This window comes from Microtus pennsylvanicus, chromosome 3, assembly GCF_037038515.1.
Source record: "Microtus pennsylvanicus isolate mMicPen1 chromosome 3, mMicPen1.hap1, whole genome shotgun sequence".
Taxonomy (NCBI): domain Eukaryota; kingdom Metazoa; phylum Chordata; class Mammalia; order Rodentia; family Cricetidae; genus Microtus; species Microtus pennsylvanicus.
In genome coordinates this window covers 16,803,961-16,829,752 of record NC_134581.1, presented here as the reverse complement: position 1 = coordinate 16,829,752, position 25,792 = coordinate 16,803,961, and the positions used below count along the sequence as shown (strand labels likewise).

At 38.6% G+C, this 25,792-nt stretch overlaps 1 protein-coding gene across 2 annotated transcripts in view; it reads left to right on the top strand.

Moving 5' to 3' along the window:
* Dcaf1 (DDB1 and CUL4 associated factor 1) overlaps nt 1-25,792 on the top strand; it is a 62,270-nt gene that overhangs the window by 7,694 nt on the left and 28,784 nt on the right. For both annotated transcript variants that reach the window (XM_075964742.1, XM_075964741.1), the window contains exons 3-13: nt 1,009-1,085; nt 4,020-4,093; nt 5,279-5,392; nt 6,286-6,423; nt 8,314-8,823; nt 9,544-9,645; nt 13,416-13,574; nt 15,062-15,241; nt 17,022-17,231; nt 23,766-23,935; nt 25,577-25,701. In XM_075964742.1, the coding sequence (XP_075820857.1) occupies nt 1,009-1,085; nt 4,020-4,093; nt 5,279-5,392; nt 6,286-6,423; nt 8,314-8,823; nt 9,544-9,645; nt 13,416-13,574; nt 15,062-15,241; nt 17,022-17,231; nt 23,766-23,935; nt 25,577-25,701 (1,859 nt within the window). The remainder of the gene's footprint in view (nt 1-1,008; nt 1,086-4,019; nt 4,094-5,278; nt 5,393-6,285; nt 6,424-8,313; nt 8,824-9,543; nt 9,646-13,415; nt 13,575-15,061; nt 15,242-17,021; nt 17,232-23,765; nt 23,936-25,576; nt 25,702-25,792) is intronic.

The following is a 25,792-nucleotide window of genomic DNA, read 5'->3' as shown; positions in this document are numbered from 1 at the left end:
ATGTAATTTTTATGTAAAATTCTAGAGCAGGCGAAACTAATCGCTAGTAATCAAAAGCAGAAGAGTGGCTACTAGGGCTGTGGCGGAGGCCTAGATGGTGGAAGGCTAACAAAACAGAATGTGGAATGGCCGTGAAGTAGGAGCTTGGGTTCTGTGAATAGCATAGAGGGTCAAATGTTGGAACTTTAATAAAAGAAAGTAGAAGAAGCATTCAAAACTGGTAGAAGCTATATAATTGCAGGCCATAGTAGTATTGAATTAATTCAAGGAATATAGTTAGTCCCTGAAGCCGGAGACTGAAATGTGTTAAATAAAGCCGAGAAGTCGGAACCAAGAACTGCAAAATGGGTATTAGAAATAGTTGACATAGTTAATGGTAGGGGTCTTTTTAAGGATGACAGTTGTCAAGATTTCGAGATGATTGGAATCAGAAGATGTCTGGTAGGTAAGGTTACAGGAATTACTGGATGAGGAGAAGGAATTTTTTTTAAAGCCCAGATACTTTGAACTTTGTGTATACCTCAGGGTGGCTTCAAACTTGAAATTCAACCTTCTGATTGCTGTGAGAATAGGCATGTGCTATAGACCATGTCTATCTGAAAATGAAGATTTTAATGGTGATTGTTGACTTTAAATTTCTGAGGTGGTAGTAGTTTTGTTTTGTGATGCACAGAAGTTTGGAGAAGATTGAGAGTAGAAATTATGTTATGAGGTGATTATTTAGATTTTGTTATTCCTCAGAAAAATCATGTTTTCCTAACTGTTTTGCACCATGACTATTGATTGATTAATGCACATTTTTTTGAATTTTACTTTTGCTCTTTTTTCTAACGTGGTCTTACTATGTGGCCCTGATTGGCGTGATGATGCTCATTGGATGATTGCCCTTGGATTTAAAAGAAGGCCTTCTGCCTAAGCCTCCTGAGTGTTGGGATTTTGGTTGTGTACTATTATGCCTGACATTTTTTGTATGCTTGTTCAGAGTTGACTCTTTCCTTTTTGTGCTAGGATGTCAGAATTAATTGAAAAAGAAACTGAAGAATATCGTAAAGGAGATCCAGACCCATTTGATGATCGACATCCTGGTAAGATGTATATACTCTTATGTCTGAGACTTTTTTATTTTGTATTTCTTTTGAAAAAGGGTCTTGCTGTGCTGTTCAGACAGGTCCAAAATTCATGAGTAGCTGAGATAAAAGTCATGCTCCACTGTGCCCATGTGTTTTTTTTTTTCTTACAAAAGAAAATTATTGGGCTTTGCAGATGACTTGGCAGGTAAAAGTGCCTGCTGTAGCCTGACAGGCTGTGTTCTGTTTGATCCTGGAGCTCATGGATAGGTAAAGGAGGGAACCTCTCAAGACTGTTATCTAACTTCTGTACATTTGCAGTGGTCTACTATGGCATGTTCATATATACATAGATATCACACATCATACCCCACCAACACATAGGTAGTAGTAAAACACAATGAAGAAGATAATTGCTAATAGTATCTTTCAATTGAAATAACATCCTCTGAGGTAAATTCCCCCCACCCCCCTGAGAGGATTTTCTGTGTAGCCTGGCTGGCTATCCTGGAACTTACTCTATAGACCAGGTTCTCCTTGAACTCACAGAAATCTGCCTGTCTCTTCCTCCTGAGTGCTGGGATTCAAGGTATATGCTACCACTGCCTCGCTCTCTGTTGTAAATTTTAAGTTTTTATGTTTTTGCCAGACATGGTAGCACAAGTTTTAATCCCAGGCACTTGAGAAGCAGAAGCCATGGATTTCTGTGAGTTTGAGACCAGCCCGACTTAAATGTAGTGAGTTCCAGGATAGCCAGGAGCCAGGGTTACATAGTGAGACCCTCTCCCCCCAAAATTATTTGTTACCCCCGTTTCTTAAGGTGAGATAAGGAAAAACATTCTAGTAAAATTATAATATTTGTGATAAGTCAGGCACGGTGGCACACTCCTTTAATCCTAGCATTTCGGGGGTGGAGGCAGACAGATCTTTGTGAGTTCGAGGCCAGTCTGGTCTATAAAGCAAGTTCCAGGACAGCCAGGACTCTGTTATACAGAGAAATCCTGTCTTGACAAAAAACCACAAAAAGAAAAAAATATTTTTAATGTTTGTAGATCACTTTCAGGATCTGAGTGCTGGACTGAAAGATGTGTGTCATCACTGCTCAGCTGACTTTACAATTTTTTTATTAAGTTTTTTTGTCTCATTTAGTGTGTGTGTGTGTTTGTGTGTAGACTGCTGTTGTGTGTGTAGGTATACTAGTGTGATCCTGCCATGGTGAGCATGTTTACGTTAAAAGATGTAAAACTTTCAAGAGTCATTTTTTTTCTCCTGCTGTGGGTTCAGTGGATGAACTCAGGCCATCAGACTTGTGTGGCAAAGCCCTTTTATCCACTGAGTCATTACACTAGCCCTTCCCCCAACCCCCACTTTTAACTTAAAAAAAGCAAAACAAGCTTTTATTGCACCTTCACCTGAAACAATTATCCTGGTATTTGTTAGGAAATACAGTTGACAGTTGTGAGCTGCCATGTAGTACTTGGTACTGAATGTAAGTACTTGGTGTCTTCTGTAAGAACAGCAATTACTGTTCACTACTGAACCATCTCTTCAGCCTCTTTTCTTTCTTTCTTTTTTTATAAGCTAGTAAAATCTTGATGCTCATCTAGATTCATAGTGTCATTATTTTAATTTAGTATTGTTGTATAGACAGTGTCCTGAGCAGTGAGAGGATCAGTGCCTTAAAGAGTTTATATTGCATTTCATTTTAAAGTATTTCTTTTCTTTCTTTCTTTTTTTTTTTTTTCTGAGACAGAGTTTCTCTGTGTAGCCCTGACTGTCCTGGAACTCTGTAGACCAGGCTGGCCTGAAAATCATAAGAGATCTGTCTACCACTGCCTCTCAAGTTTCTGGGGTTAAAAGTTTGAGCCACCACTGCCCAGCAATTTCTTTTTTTCTGTGTGTGTGTCAGGTGAGGGGAGTGTATATTTGTGTGTATATGTGTAGGCGGAAGTTCCCTGTGCTGCGGCTGCTTCCCCAAAAACCAACATAGAGACTCAATATTGTTATTGGCTAACTCTTACCCTTATATTAACCCATATTTCTTATTTACGATTTGCCACGTGGCTTGGTACCTTTTCTCAGTATGGCATGCCCATCTTATTCTCTCTGCGCCTGTTGCTAATTTTCTCACTCTGCCTTTCTTCATTCCAGTCTCCTAAGTTTGATCATCCTGCCTAACTTTATCCTGCTTTGCTGTAGGCCATTCAGCTTCTTTATTAACCACTGAGACTATTACATACTCGGTGTACAGTATGTGTATTCACATATATGTTAGTATGTGAGTGCACTTTTTTGTATGTGTGCATGTGGAGGCCTCCGAGTCACCTTAAGATGTTCCTCAGGAGCCATCCATCTGGTTCTTCGACAGGGTCTTTCGCTGGGGACCTGGGACTCCCAGTTTGGCTAGGATGACTGATGTAGGAATCATTCTGTCTCTACCTTCCAATTGCTGGATTTCAAGTGTGCACCACCATGCTTGGCTTTATATGTGAATTTTAGGGATCAAATTCAGGTTCTCATGTTTGCATGGTAAGCACTTTAGTAAGTAATCTGTCTACCCAGCCCCTAGAGAATGATCTTTTTTTTTGTTGTTGTTGTTGTTTTGTTTTGTTTGTTTTTTCAGTGCGGGGTTTCTCTAGCTTTGGAGCCTGTCCTGGAACTAGCTCTTGTAGACCAGGCTGGCCTTGAACTCACAGAGATCTGCCTTCCTCTCCCTCGTAGAGCTGTGCCTGCCTCTCCCTACCAAGTGCTGGTATTAAAGGTGTGTGCCGCCATGTCTAACCCTAAAAAAAATTTCTTATTAAATTTGCTCACAGAAATCTTCTCTTTATTTCTGTTTATTTTTGCTGACAGTTTACTAGTCATATTTATAACAACCCAGATGCTATTTTGTAGGTCTAATTTATTTGACAGGATTACCTAATCTGTTGTGTCTCTCTCTTCCTGTGATAGGTCGAGCTGATCCAGAGTGTATGCTGGGCCACTTGCTGAGAATACTCTTCAAGAATGACGACTTCATGAACGCAGTACGTTTGCCTTTGCTTTCATCCAAAAGTTATCAGAAGATAGATAATCATAAACTTGTTTATTTAATAGTTTCCTGTCACCTAAAACTTTGTTAAAATTGAGAGAAGAGTGGTTAGAATTTTCTTTTAAATTTGGTTATTGAAAAAGTAATCAAACTGCTTTTTCAACGAAGTTCTGTTTGTGATGAAATTGTTTTCTGCTTGGTTGTACTTTGGTTAGTGTGAACTATTGGTAAACACTCTCAAGGCATCACTGCTTATTCTTTGGCAGGACTCTTGATTTAGGAATGTAAAATGTTCTTTTGGATTCCTGAATGGAAAAGTAAGGGTGATATACATAGTATGATTCTGCACTAAAGCTGTTTGTGCTTTGGTATGTGAGTGGCTAGGAAGGTGCCTTTTGTCTGTTGTGAAGAGTAAATGAGAGTGAGAGAGACAGTGTGTGTGTATATACACACATTATATGCACACTTCTCTCACAGTTACTGAAAGTAGCATTAGCTCAAGAAATCATGGATATTAGTAGTTAGAGGTAGAAAATGAGGGGAACCAGTGTGATGGTTTATGTATGTAAGCAATCCTAGCACTTGGCAGGCTGAGGGACGAGAAAGATTTGAGTTGGAGGTCAGATTGAGCTACGTAGGACCCTTTTTCAAAATAACCCCCTCCTCAAAAGCTATGGGGTTATTATATTCAATCCAATCCAATCAAATAAAGGAAGTTGTTAAACTTATTATAAAGGAAGTTTAATAAATAAGTTTAATAAACTTATTAAACTTTTTAAATTTGATTGTATTGATTCCAGAACAAATAGTATTCCTTATAGCTGTCTTAAAAATTGCAGTTATTGAAAAAAATTGCAGTTATTGCTGGGTGGTGGTGACGCATACCTTTAAATCCTAGCACTTGTGAGGCAGACAGGTAGAGTTCGAGTTCTTTGTGAGTTTGAGGCCAGCTTGGCCTACAGAGCGAGTTCCAGAGTTCTATGATAAGCAGAGAAACAGAGAAACCTAGTCTTAAAAAAAAAAAAAGGCCACAATTATTAATACTTACTGATGATACAAGTTGATGAGATTCATTTTAATACTCATATATATATATATATATATATATATACCCACACATATATAGTACATCGATCATGTCTACCCACCTTTTACTCCTCATCCCTCCCTTTGTTTCCAGCTGGTGAATGCATATGTGATGACAAGTAGAGAGCCCCCCTTAAATACTGCAGCTTGCAGACTGCTGCTGGACATCATGCCAGGTCTAGAAACTGCGGTTGTCTTTCAAGAAAAGGTACTTGATAGAAGAAAATCACTGTGTTTTTTAATCAAGTGGATCGAATTATTATATTTGTACTTGTTACTACAGTAATTGTTAATTTTTTCCTATTCAAGTATCAATGTATACTCTAGATAAACAAAAAAAGTTCTAAAAACAGTTATTTGCATTGGGGTATAGAGCTGTTACCTCAGCATGGGGATGGTTGAGATAGGAGGATCAAGAGCTCAAAGTCTTAATGTTTGCTAATTTGGTGTTCAAGGCCACCCTGGTCTACATAAAATCCTATCTCCCAAAACAACAAAAGTATTTTATTTGGATAGCTACCTGCTATATGGGTGAAATAGTAATTTTCAGAATCTTAAGGTCATGTTTTAAACAGTATATTATAGTCTCATTTAAATTTTTGCTCTTTTTCCTTCTTTGTGGTAATGGAGATTAAACCTAGTTATTTTTATTAACAACACTGAATATAGTTTTTAAAGGTGTGTGTGTGTGTGTGTTTACATGTGGAGGCATAGGCCTGTACATACACCTAGAGACCTGAAGAGAGTATCAGGTGGTCTGCTATATTACTGTCCACCTGTTCCTTTGAGGCAATCTTTCCTTAAATTAGAGGTTCACATTTTTTCTGCTGGACTGGAAGCCAGGGTGCCCCAGTAGTATTCTTTTTCTTTACTCTTTTGGAGTTACAGTTCCTTGTGGGATACTGGTTCTGTGGGTGCTGGGATCTGAACCTGGGTCTTCATGATTGTGCAACAAGCTCCCTCTAACGACTGAACCATCTCTAGTCCATCACTGAAATATTCATTAGTTTTTTTTGTCATGGTATAGAAACCTTGGCTTTTAATTTAAGTTATGAAAATAGATCTTTTATGAATTATATTCTTTCTTGTCCTTTACTATAGGAAGGAATTGTTGAAAATCTTTTCAAATGGGCCCGAGAGGCTGATCAGCCACTGAGGACATACTCTACTGGACTGTTAGGAGGTGCTATGGAAAATCAAGATATTGCTGCCAACTACAGAGATGAAAATTCACAACTGGTAAGGACCATCTTAGAGAGAATTGTTGCACACTTGCTGCCTGAATCTGAATAGGTGTATTCTATCAAAACATGTACTAGAACATAGTTATAGCAGTACATTAAGATTTCTTTCCATAGTAAAGAGTTATGATTTTACTTTTCTTTTTTTACATTTAAACTTTTTTTAAAATCTTGTCAAGGATCATGACATATAAATCATTCCCTATGTCTTGTTCTCATTTCTCTTCTTAAATTTTATGCTTTGAAGATTTTGAAACATGTAGCAAATTGGAAAGAATTTTAGTGAATATTTGAATCTGTACCAGTTGAATGGATTATTAACATTTTTATTGGACTCATTATTGTTAGTTCACTTATCTACCTTCCATTTACCCACTCTTCTAAATTTTAAAAGAAATGCAATTCAGATTGAAATCCAAATATACTCTCCCTTTCATTTTTATTTTTGTTTTTATTTTTGCTTTTTGAGACAAGGTTTTCTGTAGCTTTGTAACCTATTTTGGAACTTGCTCTGTAGACCAAGCTGGCCTTGGACTCACAGAGATCTGCCTGCCTCTGCCTTTCCAGTGCTGGGATTAAAGGCACGCACTATCACCACCTGGCCACAAACTCTCTTTTTAGTGTAGTTTCATTCTTTATTGCTTTACTATTCCCTCCTCTTTATTTTTTGTTTTTTTTTGTTTGTTTGTGTATTTTCTATCTGCTTGCTTCAGACTTGTAGCAGTTCTTTTCCTTCAGTACCCCAAGTGCTGAAGTTATAGGCATGTACCACTGCACTCAAGTAAACATAGAACAGGTTTTAGTATTGGCTCTAAAAATAAGTATTAGAAGGTTTAAAAAGGTAGACTTGGAAGTTAGATTATGTAGTTGCTAGTGATATACAATGTATAGTCAGTAAGTTTTTGAAATCTTTAGTTTTGATTTTCAAAGTTAATTAAAAGTTTAGCTTCTGCTTTTTTAAGTGTGATGCATAGCCTAGTCTACCTTGGCCCAAAATGGTGTGTTTTATGTGCAGATCTTCTGGTTTGGGTTTTCTAGGAAAAAAAACCACAGACATACATTTTAAAATAACACCTTTTTATTTTTTGTTTTTTTGAGACAGGGTTTCTCTGTGTAACAGCTCTGGCTGTCCTGGAGTGTACTCTGTAGATCAGGCTGGCCTCGAATTCATAGAGATCCACCTGCCTCCTGAGTGCTGGCATTAAAGGCGTGGTCCACTACACCCAGCTTAAAAGAGACTTTTAGTCCTAACTTCTTTCACAAAATTTTAGCAATCAAATCAACATATTTATCAAATCTTTACTATTCCCCGGCGTTGGGTTAACTGCATGAGTATTGAGTTCTCTCTCCTTTTTTAAAAAAGGTTTATTTATTTATTATGTATACAGTGATCTGTCTGCTTGTGTGCCTGTAGGCCAGAAGAGGGCACCAGATCTCTTTACAGATGGTTTTGAGCAGGGAATTGAACTCAGTACCTTTGGAAGATCAGCCAATGCTCTTAACCACTGAGCCATCTCTCCAGTCCCAAGTATTGAGTTTTCTTTAACAGGAAATAATAATATATTAATGAGCTGTTTGTGGTGGTATGTGCCTATAAATCTTAGCATTTGAAAGGCAAAGAAAGAGTGAAACTCTACCTCATAAAATAAGCCAAAGAAAAGAATTATTTAATAAGAATCATGAGCCGGGCGATGGTGGCACACACCTCTAATCCCAGCACTCAGAGGCAGAGGCAAGTGGATCTCTTGTGAGTTTGAGGCTAGCCTGGTCTATAGAGTGACAGCCACAGATACACAGAGAAACCCTCTCCTGAAAAACCAAAAGAAAAAAAATCATGTTCATAAAATTCAGAATAAATAACTTCTTTTACTCAAATATTTGTTGCTAGGTGGCAATAGTGCTTCGAAGACTGAGAGAGCTGCAACTTCAGGAAGTGGCTTTGCGGCAGGAAAATAAGCGTCCTAGTCCACGGAAGCTTTCATCCGAACCGCTTTTGCCTCTAGATGAGGAAGCTGTAGATATGGACTATGGTGACATGGCTGTAGATGTTGTGGATGGAGAGCAAGAAACTTCTAGAGATATGGAGATCTCCTTCCGTCTTGATTCAAGTCACAAGACCAGTAGTAGAGTGAACTCAGCAACTAAGCCTGAAGAAGGAGGATTGAAGAAGAACAAGTCTGCAAAGCATGGTGACAGGGAGAACTTTAGGAAGGCCAAGCAGAAGTTGGGTTTCTCCTCTTCTGACCCAGATCGTGTGTTTGTTGAGCTGTCTAATAGCAGCTGGTCAGAAATGTCCCCCTGGGTGATTGGCACCAATTACACCCTCTATCCTATGACTCCTGCTATTGAGCAGCGACTTATTCTCCAGTATCTGACCCCTCTAGGAGAGTATCAGGAGGTAAGTTATTAGGATAAGTTACTATTTGGGGACTATTATGTGGCTATTATATTTATCTCTAGGGCATTTTATGGGTGTATCTTACCCACTGATACACTCTTAACTCCATTCCAGAAAGTCCCTCATCTCATTAAGGTCTTAATGCAGGTCATTCCTGATAAAGGTTAGTTTGATATAAGTTTATTCATGTAAACATATGGTATGTGAATATATGTCTTATGGTTTCTGTTGCTGTGAAGAGATTCTATGGCCACGGCAACTCATATAAAAGAAAACATTTAATTGGGGCTGGCTTACAGTTTCAGAGGTTTAGTCTTTTATCCTCATGACAGGAAGCATGGTGGCATGCAGGCAGACATGGTGCTAGAGAAGAAGTTCAGAGTTCTACATTTGAGTTGACAGGCAGCATGAAGCGAACTGGTTTGAGATTCTGAGACCTCAAGAGCACCCCCACCCCCAGTGACACAATTTTATAACAAAGTCACACCTCCTCTAAGTGTCAACTCCCTATGAACCAAGTATTCAAACACATGAGTCTGGGCCCATTTCTATTCAAACCACCACCACATAAGAACATATTCTTCATGAGGGGTGTGTGATTGTTTTTTTTTAATTTTCTCCTAATTTTCTTTTTATATATTCATTTCTTTAATAGTCTTCATTCATAAAATACAGGTAATGTGAAAAAGCCACAATTTAATTTTTTGGTTCTCATTTCAGTTACTTCCTATATTCATGCAACTTGGATCACGAGAATTGATGATGTTTTATATTGATCTGAAACAGACTAATGATGTCTTGCTTACTTTTGAGGCACTCAAGGTAAAGTTTGCAAAAATACTAGTTTTTGTTATTACTTGATGTTTATGAATTATGAAGCTCATGTTAAAGGCATTTAGTACAGCGGTACTGGTCAGCCCTAAGTGATTTCTCAGTACTTGAAAATAGAGTGTCTCCGAAGGACTGAAGTTTCATTTATTTACTTTTGAGATAGGGTCTCAGTCTGTGGCACAGGTTAGCATGGAACTCATTATGTCTAGACCAAGTTGGCCTCAAACTTATAGCAGTTTCTTGTCTCAGCCTCTTTGGTGTTGGGATTACATTTGCCTGGCTTTACATTTTAAATTTTAGTTATTTTGATTAAGTTAACCTTCATGTCACCAGTGTGCATCAAACAGTGGTACAGCCATATATTGTTGAAGTGGAATTGAAATGAGTAAGTTTTTCTTTTAGTCCCTAGACATTTTAAGTTTGGATGAGATCAGACAGAATTGGAGTAATATATGGGAGTGGGGTTTGTGTTTGTGTGTTTCTGTCTGTTTCTATCTGTGTCTGTTTAAAGAGTGTACTGAGTACCTTGAACAGTGAAATGGGACTGGAGGTTGGAGCTGTGTCCAGTGGCCCAGAAATACTACATTCAGTTACAACACTGGTTTTGAACAAGATGCTATTGGATAGTGACTTTGGATGGATGATTGCTCACTCTCTTTGGAATTGCAATGGGTATTATCATCCATCTGTTCCTTTAAAAAGTTATAAAAGGGACAAAAGAATGAAATATCTATGAATAAGAAAAAACTTAAAAGATCCTTCTTAGAAACAAAATTGGAGCTGGAGAGATGGCTCAGCAGTTAAAATACCAAGTTTGGTTTCTAGAACCCCTATTTGGCAACTTATAACTGCTTGTAACTCCAGCTCCAGGATATCTGTTGGGCACCTACATACTATTTTACGTGCATATCCCCTCCCCCCGCCCCCGCCCGACCCACACAAAGAAATTCTGGTGTATCATTTTGTTCTAAAGGATGATTCGAGTTAATATAAGAGAAAGAACAGAAAGGAACATTCTGATAGAAACAAAATGGGCCAAAAGGCAATTGTGGCTGGTTATAGTGGTGCACATCCTTAATCTCAGTACTCAGGAGGCAGAGGCTGGCAAATCTCTGAGTTTGAGGCCAGTCTGGTCTACAGAGCTAGTTCCAGGCCCAGACTATTAAAACAGAAAGAAAGTAGAGTGCTGACAGGGTGAGATGAAGAGGATTTGTAGGTGGTGAGGACTCAAGTAAAACTAGGATTCTTGATACATCTTAGGCCTGCTTATTCTGTTTTACCACCTTTAGTGATGGCGAATTATCATGGTATGGTAGTGGCATTATGAGAAAACCATCTATGTGGCATGAGTTACTGGGAATGGATATCTAGTTTAGCTGCTTCTTGAGGGAAGAATTGGGGGGAAGAATAGTAGAGGTCTTTATGACAAGCAAAGGATAATGAAGGAAAGGAATTGGATTTTAGTAAGGGTTAGTTGAGCTCTAGGTGTTAAGAACTTCTGAATGGGGTAGATAGATACCTGTTAATGGTGCCATTGACTTTTATCTCTTCAAGTATGTAATTGCAAACTTGTATTGTCTGTTGTGGAAACAGGAGGGGGAGCTCTAGCCCTCCTGAGGCCCTGTCGTTGAGGCTCCTGAATTCAGAAATGTGAAGAACATCCCACTTTTGTTGGACACTTTGTCCTTAAAATTGTGCAGGTCATTCCACCCTGGGAGACTAGTAGGAATTGAGCAGGAAATTAACAAAACTTAAACGTTAGAATTTTAACTGGGTGTTGTGCTGCATTATTGTAACCCCAGCTGTGGGGAGGCGGTGGGTTCATGGCTAGTTAGGATACCCTATCTAGGGCCAGTGAGATGGCTCAGGAAGTTAGGGCCAAGCCTGATGACCAGAGTTTGATCTCTGGAAACCACATGGTGGAAGGAGAAAACCAGTTCTTGCAAGTCAAGTTGTTCTCTGACCTCCACATGTAACACCATAGCTACTCATAGAATAAATAAATCTAATAAAATGTTTAATTTTGAGACAGGGTTTCTTTGTATAACTGGCTGTCCTGGAACTTGCTTTGTAGACCAGACTGGACTCAAACTCATAGAGATCCACCTGCCTCTGCCTCCTGAGGGCTGGGGTTAAAAGCATGTGCCACCACAGATTGGCCAAAGATTTAATTTTTAAAAATGCATTCTGATACATCAGAACAACAATAACAACAACAAAACTCTGCTACTTTTGATTCTTTGCTTAAGGTTCTTCTTTGGGATTCTGTAATGCCAGCACTTGAGAAGTAGAGACCAGCTTGGGATACAGAGTGAAACCTTGTCTCAGGAAGTTTTTTTTTTTTTTTTTAATAGTTTGGGGTTATATTGAGAATAAATGTAAAAGAAAAATTTCTGGACTTCATAAAGTCAATGACTGAACTTGAATTAGAACACTGAGCTGATTATAAATGAAGAATTAAATTGTTAAGGTTAGCAAAAGTCTACTCAGGAAACATATGAAAAAATGATTGTAAAATTGTGCCATTGCTTTCAGCCAGGTTTATTATTTTCACCCTTTGTGTTTGTGGGTACTAGGAATTAATTTAGGGCCTTGAGAATGCTATGCAAGCACTCTACCTTCCTCCAGCTTCCTTCAGCTCTTTTAACTTTCTGTTTTGAGACGTGGTCTCACAACTTCTTGGCCTTGAAGTTGTGGTTCTCCTGTCTTAGCCCACTAAAGTACTAAGATTATAGGCATGCCCTGCTTCATGTATCTTGGTTTTGTTTGTTTTTGTTTTCTTTTTTTAGTGGAAGAAGGGCTTATTTTGGCTTACAGTTTGAAGGGATAAAATATAATCAGTCCATCATGTAGGGAAGACAAAACAGCTCCATGGTAGCAGAAATGTATAGCTGGTCTTTTCATCTCCTCACATCTTTCTTTTTTCTTTTTTGTTTTTTTAAGACAGGGTTTCTCTGTAGCTTTGGAGCCTGTCCTGAAACTAGCTCTTGTAGACCAGGCTGGCCTTGAACTCACAGAGATCCACCTGCCTCTGCCTCCTGAGTGCTGGGATTAAAGGCGTGCGCCACCACCACTGGGCATCATCTCCTCACGTCTTGGCAAAAGAAGAAGTCGAGGATCTTTTTTTTTTTTTTGGTAGAAAAAGAAAACAGGTTTATTTATTTCGTATCTTACAAGGGTGGGCAGTAACAATAGTACTGCAGATAGCCCATTTCATGTTTTTAACCTGTTGCAGAGGGTATAGCTCACTGGTATAGCTCATGTTTAGCAGGTACCCAGGTTCTATTCCTGCCTCCCTACTCCCATGGGTTCTTGAAAGTTGAATACCTTTCTGTGTTAGGAAGGAAAAGGGGGATGCTGTAGAATTTTAAGCCATTCTTTTTCTTTCCCTTCTGTTTTTTTTCTTTTTCTTTTCTTTTTTTTTTCTTTCTTTTTGAGACAGGGTTTCTCTTTGTAGCCTTGGCTGTTCTGGAACTTGCTCTGTAGACCACACTTGCCTCACAGAGATCATCCATCCACCTGTCTCTGCCTCTCTAGTTCTGGGATTAAAGGTGTGTGCCACCACTGTCTGACCCGGCCTCCTTTCTGTTTTCTTTCTCCCATCTTTTCTTTTTCCCTTCTCCTTTCTCTTTACTCTTCTTCTTTTTTTTTTTTTTTGAGATGGTGGTTTTGTACTTATGACTCTATAGAAGCTAATATTATGTTAAGAGATTTGTGATGTTTTTGGTTATTCTACTGTAACATGTGTCCTTACTGTTTAGCACCTAGCATCTCTCCTGCTCCATAACAAATTTGCCACAGAATTTGTTGCACATGGTGGAGTACAGAAATTACTGGAAATTCCTCGTCCTTCTATGGCTGCAACTGGTGTATCCATGTGCTTGTATTACCTGTCCTACAACCAGGATGCTATGGAAAGAGTAAGTCTAGTCCATTCAGGTGATGAGAATGGGTTTGATGGGGACCATCTCTGTAAAGCAGCACATTCACAGATGAACGTTTGGATAAGAAGAAAGGAACAGTTGAAAAAATGAAATTCTTATGAAAGACTTGAGGAATGTGAATGTATATCTTCATAAAGCATCCTAAAATGTAAAATTATTTAGGAAATTTTGACTCTACTGAGAAAGTGCAGGACAGATGTTTCACAAGCTTTCTTTGCTTTCTTTGCTTTCTTTGATTTCTATGGCGTTATGACTAGTAGCCAGGCACTTTTCATTTGTGTCTCAGTAGAATTGTGTTATATTTTAAAGTCAGTTTATTATATAAACAGGTAATGCTTTATGTATGTTAAATAATTTGTGATGGAGATAGTAAACTAATTTCAGCTATTCTCATTCTTAGTTTGAGTCTTGTTCTTCCATTAAGTCTTTCATGTTAGTCATCATTTTTAAAAGTGAGTGGGTTGTACATTTGAAAAGTGATGGCTTCTCAGGGAATCTCTAGGAGGTGGCTTATCGTTTCTGTACAAGGATCATTTTTCTAATATTGTGTATTGTACTTTTTATTTTTTGAGACAGGGTTTTTCTGTGTAATAGTCCTAGCTGTCCTGGAACTAGCTCTTCTACACCAGGCTGGCCTCGAACTTACAGAGATCTGCCTGCCTCTGCTTCTTGAGTGCTGGGATTGAAGGCATGTGCCACCATCGCCCGACTCCGGTTGACTTTTTAAGTTAAGCTGGTGATTGTCTTGAGTGTTGTCTTTGTTCATTTATTAAGATAACTGTAATAATTAAAATTTTACGTTTTGTGAATATTAAACTATTTACATGTACAAAGCTAATTATGGCTAAAATATAGAAAAAAGTACCAAGCAAACCTTGGGGATGTTTTATAATTTGTTGTTTAATTCATAGACGGTATAGACCTGTATGAATCAGGGAGCAGCAGATACTACATATGTACACTCAGGATCATCAGTAGGCTCAGACATTTATAAGAATGTCTTTGCTGGGCATGGTGGCACATGACTTTGATCCTTGTACTTGGGAGACAGAGGCCATCCTGGTCTGTGTAGTGAGTTCCAGGCCAGCTAGGGCCACAAAGTGAGATTATTTCAAAAGAAAACAAAACAAAAACAAAACAAAAGGAAAAAAAAAACAGTCCTTAACTTCTGTGTCTTCATGATTTGTTAAGCAAGATGTTAATACTTTATGCCCTGAGTCATTTAGAAGCATTAAATGATACATTTTTTGGCTCTTGGTAAATATAGGTTGTACTTAATTTAGGTAGTTTTCTGGTTTGGAATGGATTATGTCCTAGACCTGACTTAGAATGATCACTGTTTTCTATAAACATCTCTACCTACACTGGTGAATTTTTCATCCCTTTTAAAGAAACCTTTGCTCCAAATGTTAAAAATAGATTTTATTTATTTATTTACTTTTTTTTTTCTTTTTCTTTTGCAGGTTTGCATGCATCCCCACAATGTTCTATCTGATGTGGTGAATTATACCCTGTGGTTAATGGAATGTTCTCATGCTTCAGGATGCTGCCATGCTACAATGTTTTTCTCAATTTGCTTCTCGTTTCGGGCTGTCTTGGAGCTCTTTGACCGTTATGATGGTCTTCGTCGCCTTGTTAACTTGGTGAGGTTCTTCCACTAGCTCTTCAGTTAGATATAGGAGTCCTCTTTGTTTTGGCTATCCTGAAAGGCAACATGTAGAAGAGAGAAAATTTCCTTTTGGTAATTTGAATCAAGGTTTCATGTAGCCCAATCTGGCCTTAACTTGCTGTATAGCCAAGAAGGACTTTGAACTACCATCTCTCCTGTCTCTTATTTCTCAGTGCTGGAGTCAAAGATATCATTGCACCCAGTTGGGTGCATTTCTGATTGGCATTCTGGGCTTTGGTTGTGTATATGTATATATTTATGTGTTTTTTCTTTCTGTCTTTTCTCTGTTTTTTTTTTTGGGGGGGGGCTTTGGTTGTGTAGATGTATATATTTATGAGTTTTTTCTTTCTGTCTTTTCTCTGTTTTCTTTTGGTTTTTTTTTTTTTTTTTTGGTACTGAGGATTGAACCCAAGGTGCCATACATATTTACTATACCGTTAAACTGCTGCACCCAGCCCTGTTCTCTGTCTCTGGTGGTTGAAGTTTACTATGCCATTGTAGCCTTTATGTATGTATGTATTTACCCAGTAATTTTGTAGGAGGGTTGCTGGGTTGCTGTGATAACCTTAATTTTTCCTCTTTTTTTTTTTTTTTTTTTTTTTTTTTTGCTTTTGTGAGAAAAGGTCTTGCTATGTAGCCTTGTTTGGAACCAGGCTAAGCTTACTATACCATTGTAGCCTACCTGCCTTTCTGTATGTATGTATGTAGGTATGTGTGTATTTTTATATTTATTTATTTATTTATTTTTTTTTAAAAATATTTATTTATTTATTATGTATACAACATTCCTTCCATACCTGCCTGCATGCCAGAAGAGGGCACCAGATCTCATTATAGATGGTTGTGAGCCACCATGTGGTTGCTGGGAATTGAACTCAGGACCTTTGGAAGAGCAGGCAATGCTCTTAACCTCTGAGCCATCTCTCCAGCCCCCGTATTTTTATATTTATGTATGTATTTATTTACCCAGTAATTTTGTAGGAGTGTTGCTATGATAACCTTAATTTTTTTCTTATCTTTTTTTTTGCTTTTGTGAGAAAAGGTCTCCCTATGTAGCCTTGTTTGGAACTCCTTTTGTAACCATGCTGACATTGAACTTCTATTGATTTTTCTGGCTCTGCTTCTCAAGTGCTGGGAGCTGGATAGCAATTGTGGGTTACCACACACTACAACTGCTTAATTTTGACCTTTTCAAATGACAACAACTTTAGACTGGTATATCTTTGTTTTCCTTTTCTTGTTAATTTTTAAAAAGATTTTATTTTATGTGTGTTTGTGTTTTGTTTGTATTCATGTCTGCATGAGGGTGTTGGATTCCCTGGAACTGAAGTCACAGACAGTTGTGAGCTGCCATGTGGTACTAGGAATTGAACCCAGCTCCACTGGAAGATTAGCCAGTGTTCTTAACCACTGAGCCATCTCTCCAACCTCTCTTTTTTTTTAAAATTTTAAGGCAATTTCTCTGTATTTCAAGTTACCTTTGAATATTCTTTGGAACTTAGTATTTTCATGCCTCAGACTCTCAAGTGTTGTAGTACAAGAATACACTACCATACTGCATCTTCTCTATATATTTTAATATGATTAGAAGCTCCCATTTTTCTTTCATATGATTGTTAGCATGTTGTATATATGGATAGACTTGTCAGTATTGTTGAATGTAAACATTTACCAAAATCTCTTTTGTTATCTTTTTACTTTTCTGTGTGCTCTTTCCTCATCTCCTTTGCAATCTTATACCTGTTTACTAATAGATCAGTACTTTGGAGATTTTAAATTTGGAAGACCAGGGTGCACTTTTGAGTGACGATGAAATATTTGCTAGCCGCCAAACAGGCAAACATACCTGCATGGCTCTGCGCAAGTATTTTGAGGCTCACCTGGCCATTAAATTGGAACAAGTCAAGCAGTCGCTGCAGAGGACTGAGGGTGGTATTCTTGTTCACCCTCAACCTCCATACAAGGTAAGAGAATAGTCATTTATTTGTTTAATTTTATTTTTGAGGCATGATGTTTTAGAGTTATTATTGCTATGATGAAAAAGCATGACCAACGTAACTTTGGGAGGAGAGTTTTATTGGCTTACGGTTCATATCACTGTTCATCATCAAAGGAAGTCAGGGCAGCAACTCAAATGGCAGGAACCTGAAGGCAGGAGCTGATGCAGAGACCATTGAAGAATGTTGCTTACTGGCTAATGTCTGGAAATTGGTTCGTGGACAAAGATTCTCTTTTGCTACAATATAATTGTAGTTTTTATCTGTTTGAGAAATTTTCTGCTTATTCAGATGAGACATATGGTAGACTTCTGTTTTATGCCTGGAAACACCATGAATGATTAGCCAGTACCAAAGGTCCATATGAGTCATGCCACCATAAAAATCAGTTTGCCTTTGCTGCCTGTTACAGGTTAGGCCATTATGGACATTGCTTTATCTTTGTTGCCCGTTATGATAACTATAATCACCTTACTTTTGGCACTTCAGTGCTGCCATCTGGCCCCTGCTACTTTGAGGCTCAATTTTTTTTTTTTTTTTTTTTTTTTGGTTTTTCGAGACAGGGTTTCTCTGTGGTTTTGGAGCCTGTCCTGGAACTAGCTCTTGTAGACCAGGCTGGTCTCGAACTCACAGAGATCCGCCTGCCTCTGCCTCCCGAGTGCTGGGATTAAAGGCGTGCGCCACCACCGCCCGGCTTGAGGCTCAATTTAACCTGCATTTAATTCATCCAGCTGAGTAACAGCATCTCCAACCCTAAGGTGTGGTATAAGGAAAAGAGTGACAACAGAGCTCTACAAATGGAGTGGTGCCCCCTCACCATTTTGCATCTCTTAGTATTAGTGAAGAGCATGTCTTCTGGGCCTTCCAATATGGAGGATTAGGTTTTAGACAGTGTATCTACTCCAGCATTGCAATTTTCTTGAGCCTTTAAATCTCTTCATATGTTGGTTCCCGGCTGCTCAACCCCAAAATAATCTCACAGAAACTGTGTTATTTAAATCACTGCTTCACTCATTAGCTAACTCTTACATAATAATTTAACCCATCTCCATTAATCTGTGTATCTCTGTGTGGCTGTGGCTTACTTGGTAAAGTTCCCAGCATCTGTGTCTGGCAGTGCTAATGGCTTCTCTCTGACCTGTCTCCTTTCTCCCAGCATTCAGTTTATCTACGCCTATCTACCCTATCAGGCCAAACCAGTTTCTTTATTAACCAATGGTATTTACAGCATACAGAGGGGAATCTCACATCACCTCCCCTTTTCTGTTTAAATGAAAAGGGAGGTTTTAACTTTAACATAGTAAACTTACATATAACAAAACAGGTATCAGGCAAAAATTACAGTTACAATATTTATATCTACTTTCTTTTATCATATCTAAGGAAAACTATAAGTATAACCATTTATTCTTCAACTCCATCAGAGACTCCAGAAGGATATAATATTACCTAAATAAACAGGAAATGCATTGTAAGCAACTTCCAAAACTCTAGAAATGATAGAGACATTCTGCTGCCTGGACAGTCACTCAAAGTTTTTCTGTACTGTTGGGGCATCCATCCTTAGCCTATGGGCCCATAGTATCCAGCAGACTTTTCCCTGAAACGGGAAATTTTAAAGACAGTTCCGTCTATATTGGCAGTTTGTCAATCACTTTCTTCTGTGTACTACAGAATGTCTGGCAGACTCTTTCATGAAGCAGGAACCCCAAAGGATCACCTCACCTGTAGGCAAGTTCAGCAGTCATTTCTCTGTGGGTCCTGCATGTCCAGTTCATCAAGCAGTACAGGCAAGAGCTGTCTCCTGCCCAAATGACCAATAAACTCCATAAGGAGCCTCTTCAGTGCCTATCTTCCTCTTGAAGTAATTGGTGCTGCCAGGAACTGATGTGTCTCATTGCCATAAAAAGTTCGAAATGCTTAAAACATTTTAAATGACATATTCTGTAGTCTTTGAAAGGTTTGAAGAATGCCTATCCATCTGAAATATATGTCTGTCCATCTAGAAAATCTAACATGACTACAAGCTTGACTATTATAGATGATTATCTATTAATCTATGTTTCTTAATTATACATTATATTTTTAAATGAGCTGCACACACAATACCTTAATCAAGCAGAAACATACATATAATAAAACTGACCTTAAATTTGTATCAGTAAACCAAAATCCATACCAATGCAAATCTCTATAGCATATCCCCCTTTAAATGTAAACAAACATTTATAGACAATATTTGGGAATATGGGCATAGTTGTCTCCAAACTACTTCCTGCTTTTTGTTGGCTGAAGTAATTTTTGGGGGTATTCATAGCAACCTTTTGGGGTGTTTTAGTACATCAAACCACATTAGTCTGGAAGAGATCCTCAGGTTCTCATCCTCTGTGGAAACAAAAGAACAACCTCTTTACCAAAGCAACATATTCTTTGACTCAAATTTTGAAATCAAGATACCTTTAAAGTATATATGTTGGTTTTGCTTAGCAGCTCATACAATGAAATGTCTCTCTGTACTTAGCTCCTTCACAGTCAAAAAATTCATAGACAACACAATAATATACACAATCCAGACTGTGCTTATTATTTTTTACTCTGTTTCTTTTTAATTATTTTATTATCTTTATACCCCTTTTAATCTAGGACTGTCTATACTCTCTCTCTTAAAAAAAAAAACGCATTTACTTTTTTTTCTTTTCTCTCCCAAGCCTACATACATTTATCCAACAATGTGGCTCATTTAGAAGTCTTTTTTTTTTTATCTGAATCTGTCTTTATTGTGTATCTGTAATTATTTTCTGACCAGAAGTGCTTCTTAAAATGCTAAGTCCTTCTTACAAACTTTAGTGACGCCATTGCTAGGGGAAATACCGCACTGCCTCCTTGCCCCGCCAAGTCCAGCATGGTGGAGCTGTTTGCTGCCTCTGAGAGCCTTGCTCACAGCCCCATTTTTATGCACACAGCCAGTCTATATTGCCATTAGGCAAGTTGTAGCACTCTGTTCACAAACCTCATTTAAATGCTTGGCCTCCTGAAAGAGCCAGAGGTTGCACTGGCAGCAGGACCCAGAAAGCTGGCATTTCAAAATGTCACGGCTTTTTTTCTGCTACCACTGAATCAGGAAGACCTCTCTTAAAGGAGCTGCTGCTTACTCTGTTCTCTTGTGTCTAGGATTCCTTTTTAAACTTTCTCAGATTTTAAGTGGATTTAATTAGCTACGTTGGTGCCAGTTTGTTGTTATGAGGCCTTTAGTTTGTTTCCCTACTGCCCAGCTCAGACTAGAAATAACCACACAGAAACTATTATTTAAATCACTGCATAGCCCATTAGCTCTAGCTACTTATTGGCTAACTCTTACATATTAATTTAACCCATCTCCATTAATCTGTGTATCTCCATGTGGCTGTTACTTACCAGGTAAAGTTCCCAGCGTCTGTCTCTGGCAGGACTATATGGTTTCTCTCTGACCTGTCTCCTTTCTCCCAATATTCAGTTTGGTTTTTCCCGCCTATCTACCCTATCAGGCCAAACCAGTTTCTCTATTAACCAATGGTATTCACAGCATACAGAGGGGAATCTTACACTTCATAGTCACTAAGCCAAGGGATATTAGGCATCACCAACTCCTTTTTAATAGGCTATCTTTGGACTGATGCTTCAGCCAACCGTTTAAATATACTTTTGTTATCTTTTGTTCGTTTTGTTTTGTTTTTGTTTTTTTAACACAGGGTTTCTTTGTGTGACTGTCCTGGAACTAGCTCTGTGGATCAGGCTGGCCTTGAACTCACAAAGCTTTGCCTGCTTCTGCCTCATTGGTGCTGAGATTAAAGGCGTGCTTCACCACTGCCCAGCATTTTGTCATCTTTTTAAACTTTGAACTTTTCATATTAAACCTAGACTCTCTACCCAGTGGACCCACACAAGTAAATTCAGCCCAATCTAGTTTTATGTTCATTCCACAACTTTAAAATCTATTTACACACATACTCCCCAGACTTCTACTTGAACGAATTAGCAAACGCATTGAGCTCTTTAGTAGTTTAGTGTACTTCCTCATGGACTGTACTTTCTGTCTCCAGTCTACGAGCTTGCTTAGCTTTTAGTCTGGTTATAGGTCTAGAGGCAACTATTGGTGGGCTCTGAGGGACATCAGTACTGGCATCTTCAGGGTAAGTCACTGCTGGTTTAGCAGACAACAAAGTGTTAATTTCCGTAGTAAAAGTAGGATATGGCAAGTAGGGTTCAAAGTTTTCAGCTTCAATATGGTCCTCCTATAATAATTTTCTGGGAATTAATTCTCTTTGTAATTCAGCCAGTCAAATAATAAGTGCTTTTGTTTGACTTTCTAAACTTAAGCTTTGTGGCTGCTGGAGAGATTTCCTTCCAGGGCACACTAGAAACCTTTAGTGTGTACATCTGGAGCTGGTCAGTTTCATCATATTGCTGTCCTTCACTGTATTCTTTCATGCTAGAAGTTAGTTATTGTTACCATGGAGCTTATTCTTATCCTTTGCTAGTTTATCCAGAGATGCTAGGAACAACCAGCTTTTATCATTTTTCTTATTTTTCCACAAACTGTCAAAAGTCTTGTTTTTGTTTTTGTCTTTGTGTTGTCCTGGCTGTTCTGGAACTAGCTCTGTGAACCAGGCTGGCCTTGAACTCACAGATCTACTTGCCTCTGCTTCCGGAATATTGGAACTAAAGACATGCCCCACCACTGCCCAACTTCAACGGTTTACTTATGTAGAGTCACCAAATCCATTGCTTCTCAGAATAGGTGAATAATTAAATGCATTTGTCTCCTTAAGTTTGTAAACTAGGTCACACTATGGGCTTTTAATACTCTCCAAGCTTCTAGGAGAGGCTTCAGTAACTGGAGGGGCTACAATAACAGTAGGCAATGGCAAATTGGAAAGCCTGTTCCAGATCCTTAAAAAATCATCTTTGGCTGGGTGGTGGTGGTGCGCACCTATAATCCCAGCACTCAGGAGGCATAGGCTCTAGGCTAGTCTGGTCTATTGAGTTCCAGGACAGCCAGGGATATACAAGGGAAATCCTGTCTCGGAAAACTAAAACCCAAACAAAAACAACAAAAACCCCATCATTTTACTTCTGTTGCTCTAGAACCACTTCTGGTACCAAATCTTTGATCAGGGTTCTCAGGAAGAATAGAATTTATAGAATAAACTCACACACACGCGCGCACACACAAACTTATTAGACTGGCTTAACAGTCTGGTCCAGCTTGTCCAACAATGTCTGTATACCAATATAATTTCCAAAATTCCAGTAGTCCATGAAGTTGGATGTCTCAGGTGGTCTTCAGTATATGACAGATTCCTGAAGAAGTAGGCTATAATGCTAGTAAGGAATGGTCTTGGCCAGAGAGAGCAAGAGCTAGCAGGCAAAGAGCAAAAGCTTCCTATTTCCATATACGTTATATAGGCTGCCAGCAGAAAGTGTGGCCTAGATTAAAGGTGGATGTTATCATCCTAACTGAACTAAAGGTGTATCTTCCAACCTTAAAAGATCTGTATTAAAAGTGGGTCTTCCCACTTAAATGTTTTAATGAAGAAAAAAAATAAAATCTCTCATAGGTGTGCTAGGCTGATTGGATTTTTGTTAATTCCAGATGTAGTTAAGTTGACAACCAAGAATGACTACACAAGGTCTCTGTTAGTAAACCAGACTGGCCTAGAACTCAGAGAACTATTTGCTTCTGCCTTCTACGCACTGGGCCATTTCTGAGTGCCTTCTACGTGTACCACCATAGCCAGTTTCTATTCTTTTATTTCTTGTTTCTGTGTTGGGGATCAAAAACGGAGTCTCATACATGTCAGATTAGTGTTGTAAAACTTAACTACATCCCTACCTAGAACACAGTCTTAAAAATTAATACTACTTGCAGCAGTACCAGGTTTGAAATCACATCTGAGACCAATGCCATGTCTGTAGGACATACAGTTTTGCATTTTACCTTCCCTATATGAAAGCAGAACAATTAAAAGTGGAGGTAATAGATGAATTTCAAAGACCTTTTGTTCCCACTTATAAGTCACTGCTATTCTGGCACTAAACTAGAACTAAAGGGACTCAAGTATGAGTAAAATTGCTTGCTTTTGTGAAAACTGCAGAATTTTGTTTGGGAAAGGATGTGTCCATAACTCTAGCACTCTGTCATTTTGGAACTTATTTGATCGATTTGGGATCAAGATGAATGTCTGCATGTTTCAAAAATTGCAAGTTGAAGAGATACCTGTTTCTTGATGCTACTTTCTCAGCTTTCTTAAGTATGAATAAATCAACCTTGTGTTATTTTTTTAAATATGTGTGCCAACTACAAATAAAGTACTAATTGTTATGTAGCATTGCTTTACATATGGACTGGTGACTTAGGAATTGTGGAAATGGAAAGCTTTTATTAAAATCTTTGGGCAAACATTGAGAAAGTAGTAGAGAGATGATGCAATTTTGTATTATAATACATACCTCTCCTTATAGGCATGCTCATACACTCATGAGCAGATTGTGGAAATGATGGAGTTTTTGATAGAATATGGCCCAGCTCAGCTGTATTGGGAACCTGCTGAAGTCTTCCTCAAGCTTTCATGTGTGCAGCTCTTGCTACAGCTTATTTCCATTGCCTGCAATTGGAAGACCTATTATGCAAGGTGGGACTAGAAATTTCACATGAAGTTCAGTATTTACATAATACATGTTTAACAAGCTTTTGTTGAGGTGAAGTTTTAAAGTAGACTCTGTGACAGAAGTATATTAAGTTTGAAAGTGTTTTTTGTTGTTGTTGTTGTTGTGTGGTGGTGGCACGTGTCTTTGGTTCCATCACTTGACAGGCAGAGGCAGGCAGATCTCTCAGTTCCAGGCAAGCCTACTGTACAGAGTGAGTTCCAGGACAGCTAGGGCTACACAGAGAACCCCCCCCCCCAAAAAAAAACCCAAAAGTAATAGCTCCCCCAAGTATGATTTTTATTATTTAATTTTTTATACTTTACCGCCTTTTCTTTTTATGTGTGTATGTGGTTGTGTGAGCTTATGTATCTCACATAAAGGATCTTGAGCAGAGGAGGGCATCAGATCCCCTGGAATTTGGAGTCAGACAGTTGTGAAATGCCTTGTAGGTGCTGGGAATTTAACCCATGTCTTCTGAAAGAACAACCAGTGCTTTTATCTCCTGGTCTATCTTTCAGCCTCCTTATTTTATTATTTTATATTTTGAGACAGAATCTCACTATGCAGCCCTGCCTGGCCTGGAACTCAGTGAGGTCCGTCTTCCTCTGCTTCTCGAGTGATGGGAATAAAAGGTGTGTGCTATGATGCCCAACTATAATGTGATTTTTCAAAAAATATTTTTTACTTATGTAGATCCACCCCCCCCCCCCCCCCCCCCGTGTGTGTGTGTGCTAGTTAGAGACAGCATACAGGTATTGATGTGAGTCCTTTCACCATGTGAGTCCCAGGGATAATACTGTGAGTCAGGCTTGATAGCAAGTGACTATCTGCTGATCTGTCTCCATGGCTTCAAAGGTGTGATTTTGGCTTTAAAAGTATTTATTTACTTAATAACCCAGGACTCCAGCACCAAATTGGGAATGCAGAGACATCGGACCTTTTGCTTGCTTCCATGCTTGCTTCCTTCATCCCATCCACCTGTCTGTCTGTCTGTCTGTCTGTCTGTCTGTCTGTCTGTATCTATCTATCTATCTATCTATCTATCTATCTATCTATCTATCTATCTATCTATCTATCTATCTATCTATCTATCTATCTATCTAATCTATCTCCTGAGGCAGGGTTTCTCTGTGTAGCCCTGCCTGTCCTGGAACTCATTCTGTAGACCAGGTTGGCATTGAACCCAGAGATCTGCCTGCATCTCTTTCCTGAGTGCTGGGATTAAAGGCATGTTTCACCATTGCTTGACCTGAAATCTTAAAAAAACAAACAAACAAAACAAAAAAAGCCCAAAACCTGTTTTGGGCAAGGGAGATGGCTCAGTGGGAAAAGAAATTGCCTCCAAGCCTTGTGACCTATGTTTGATCTCTGGGACCAACATGATAGAAGGAGAAATCCAAGTTGTCTTCTGACTACACACACTATGACACACACGAATAAGTAAATGTAATTACAATCACATCTCATTTCCATATTATTTTTTAGTGTCTAGTATATTCTCAGTCTTGAATTTTTTTTGTATTTTAGAACATTTCAAAATATCTCCTTGTTTTTTTTGTAATTTTTTTTTAGTAATTATATTGTAGTTCCCCTTTGACTAGTTCTTTTTTTTTTTTTTTGACTAGGAATGACACTGTGCGCTTTGCTTTGGATGTCTTGGCTATTCTCACTGTGGTGCCAAAAATCCAGCTCCAGTTGGCAGAGTCAGTGGATGTACTGGACGAGGCTGGCTCTACTGTGTCCACTGTAGGTAGGTTGCACCATGTGACTACGCTAATCTTCATGAGTGTATGCAGGTGCATGCATGTATGTGAAGGCCAGGGGACAGCATCAGGTGTTAT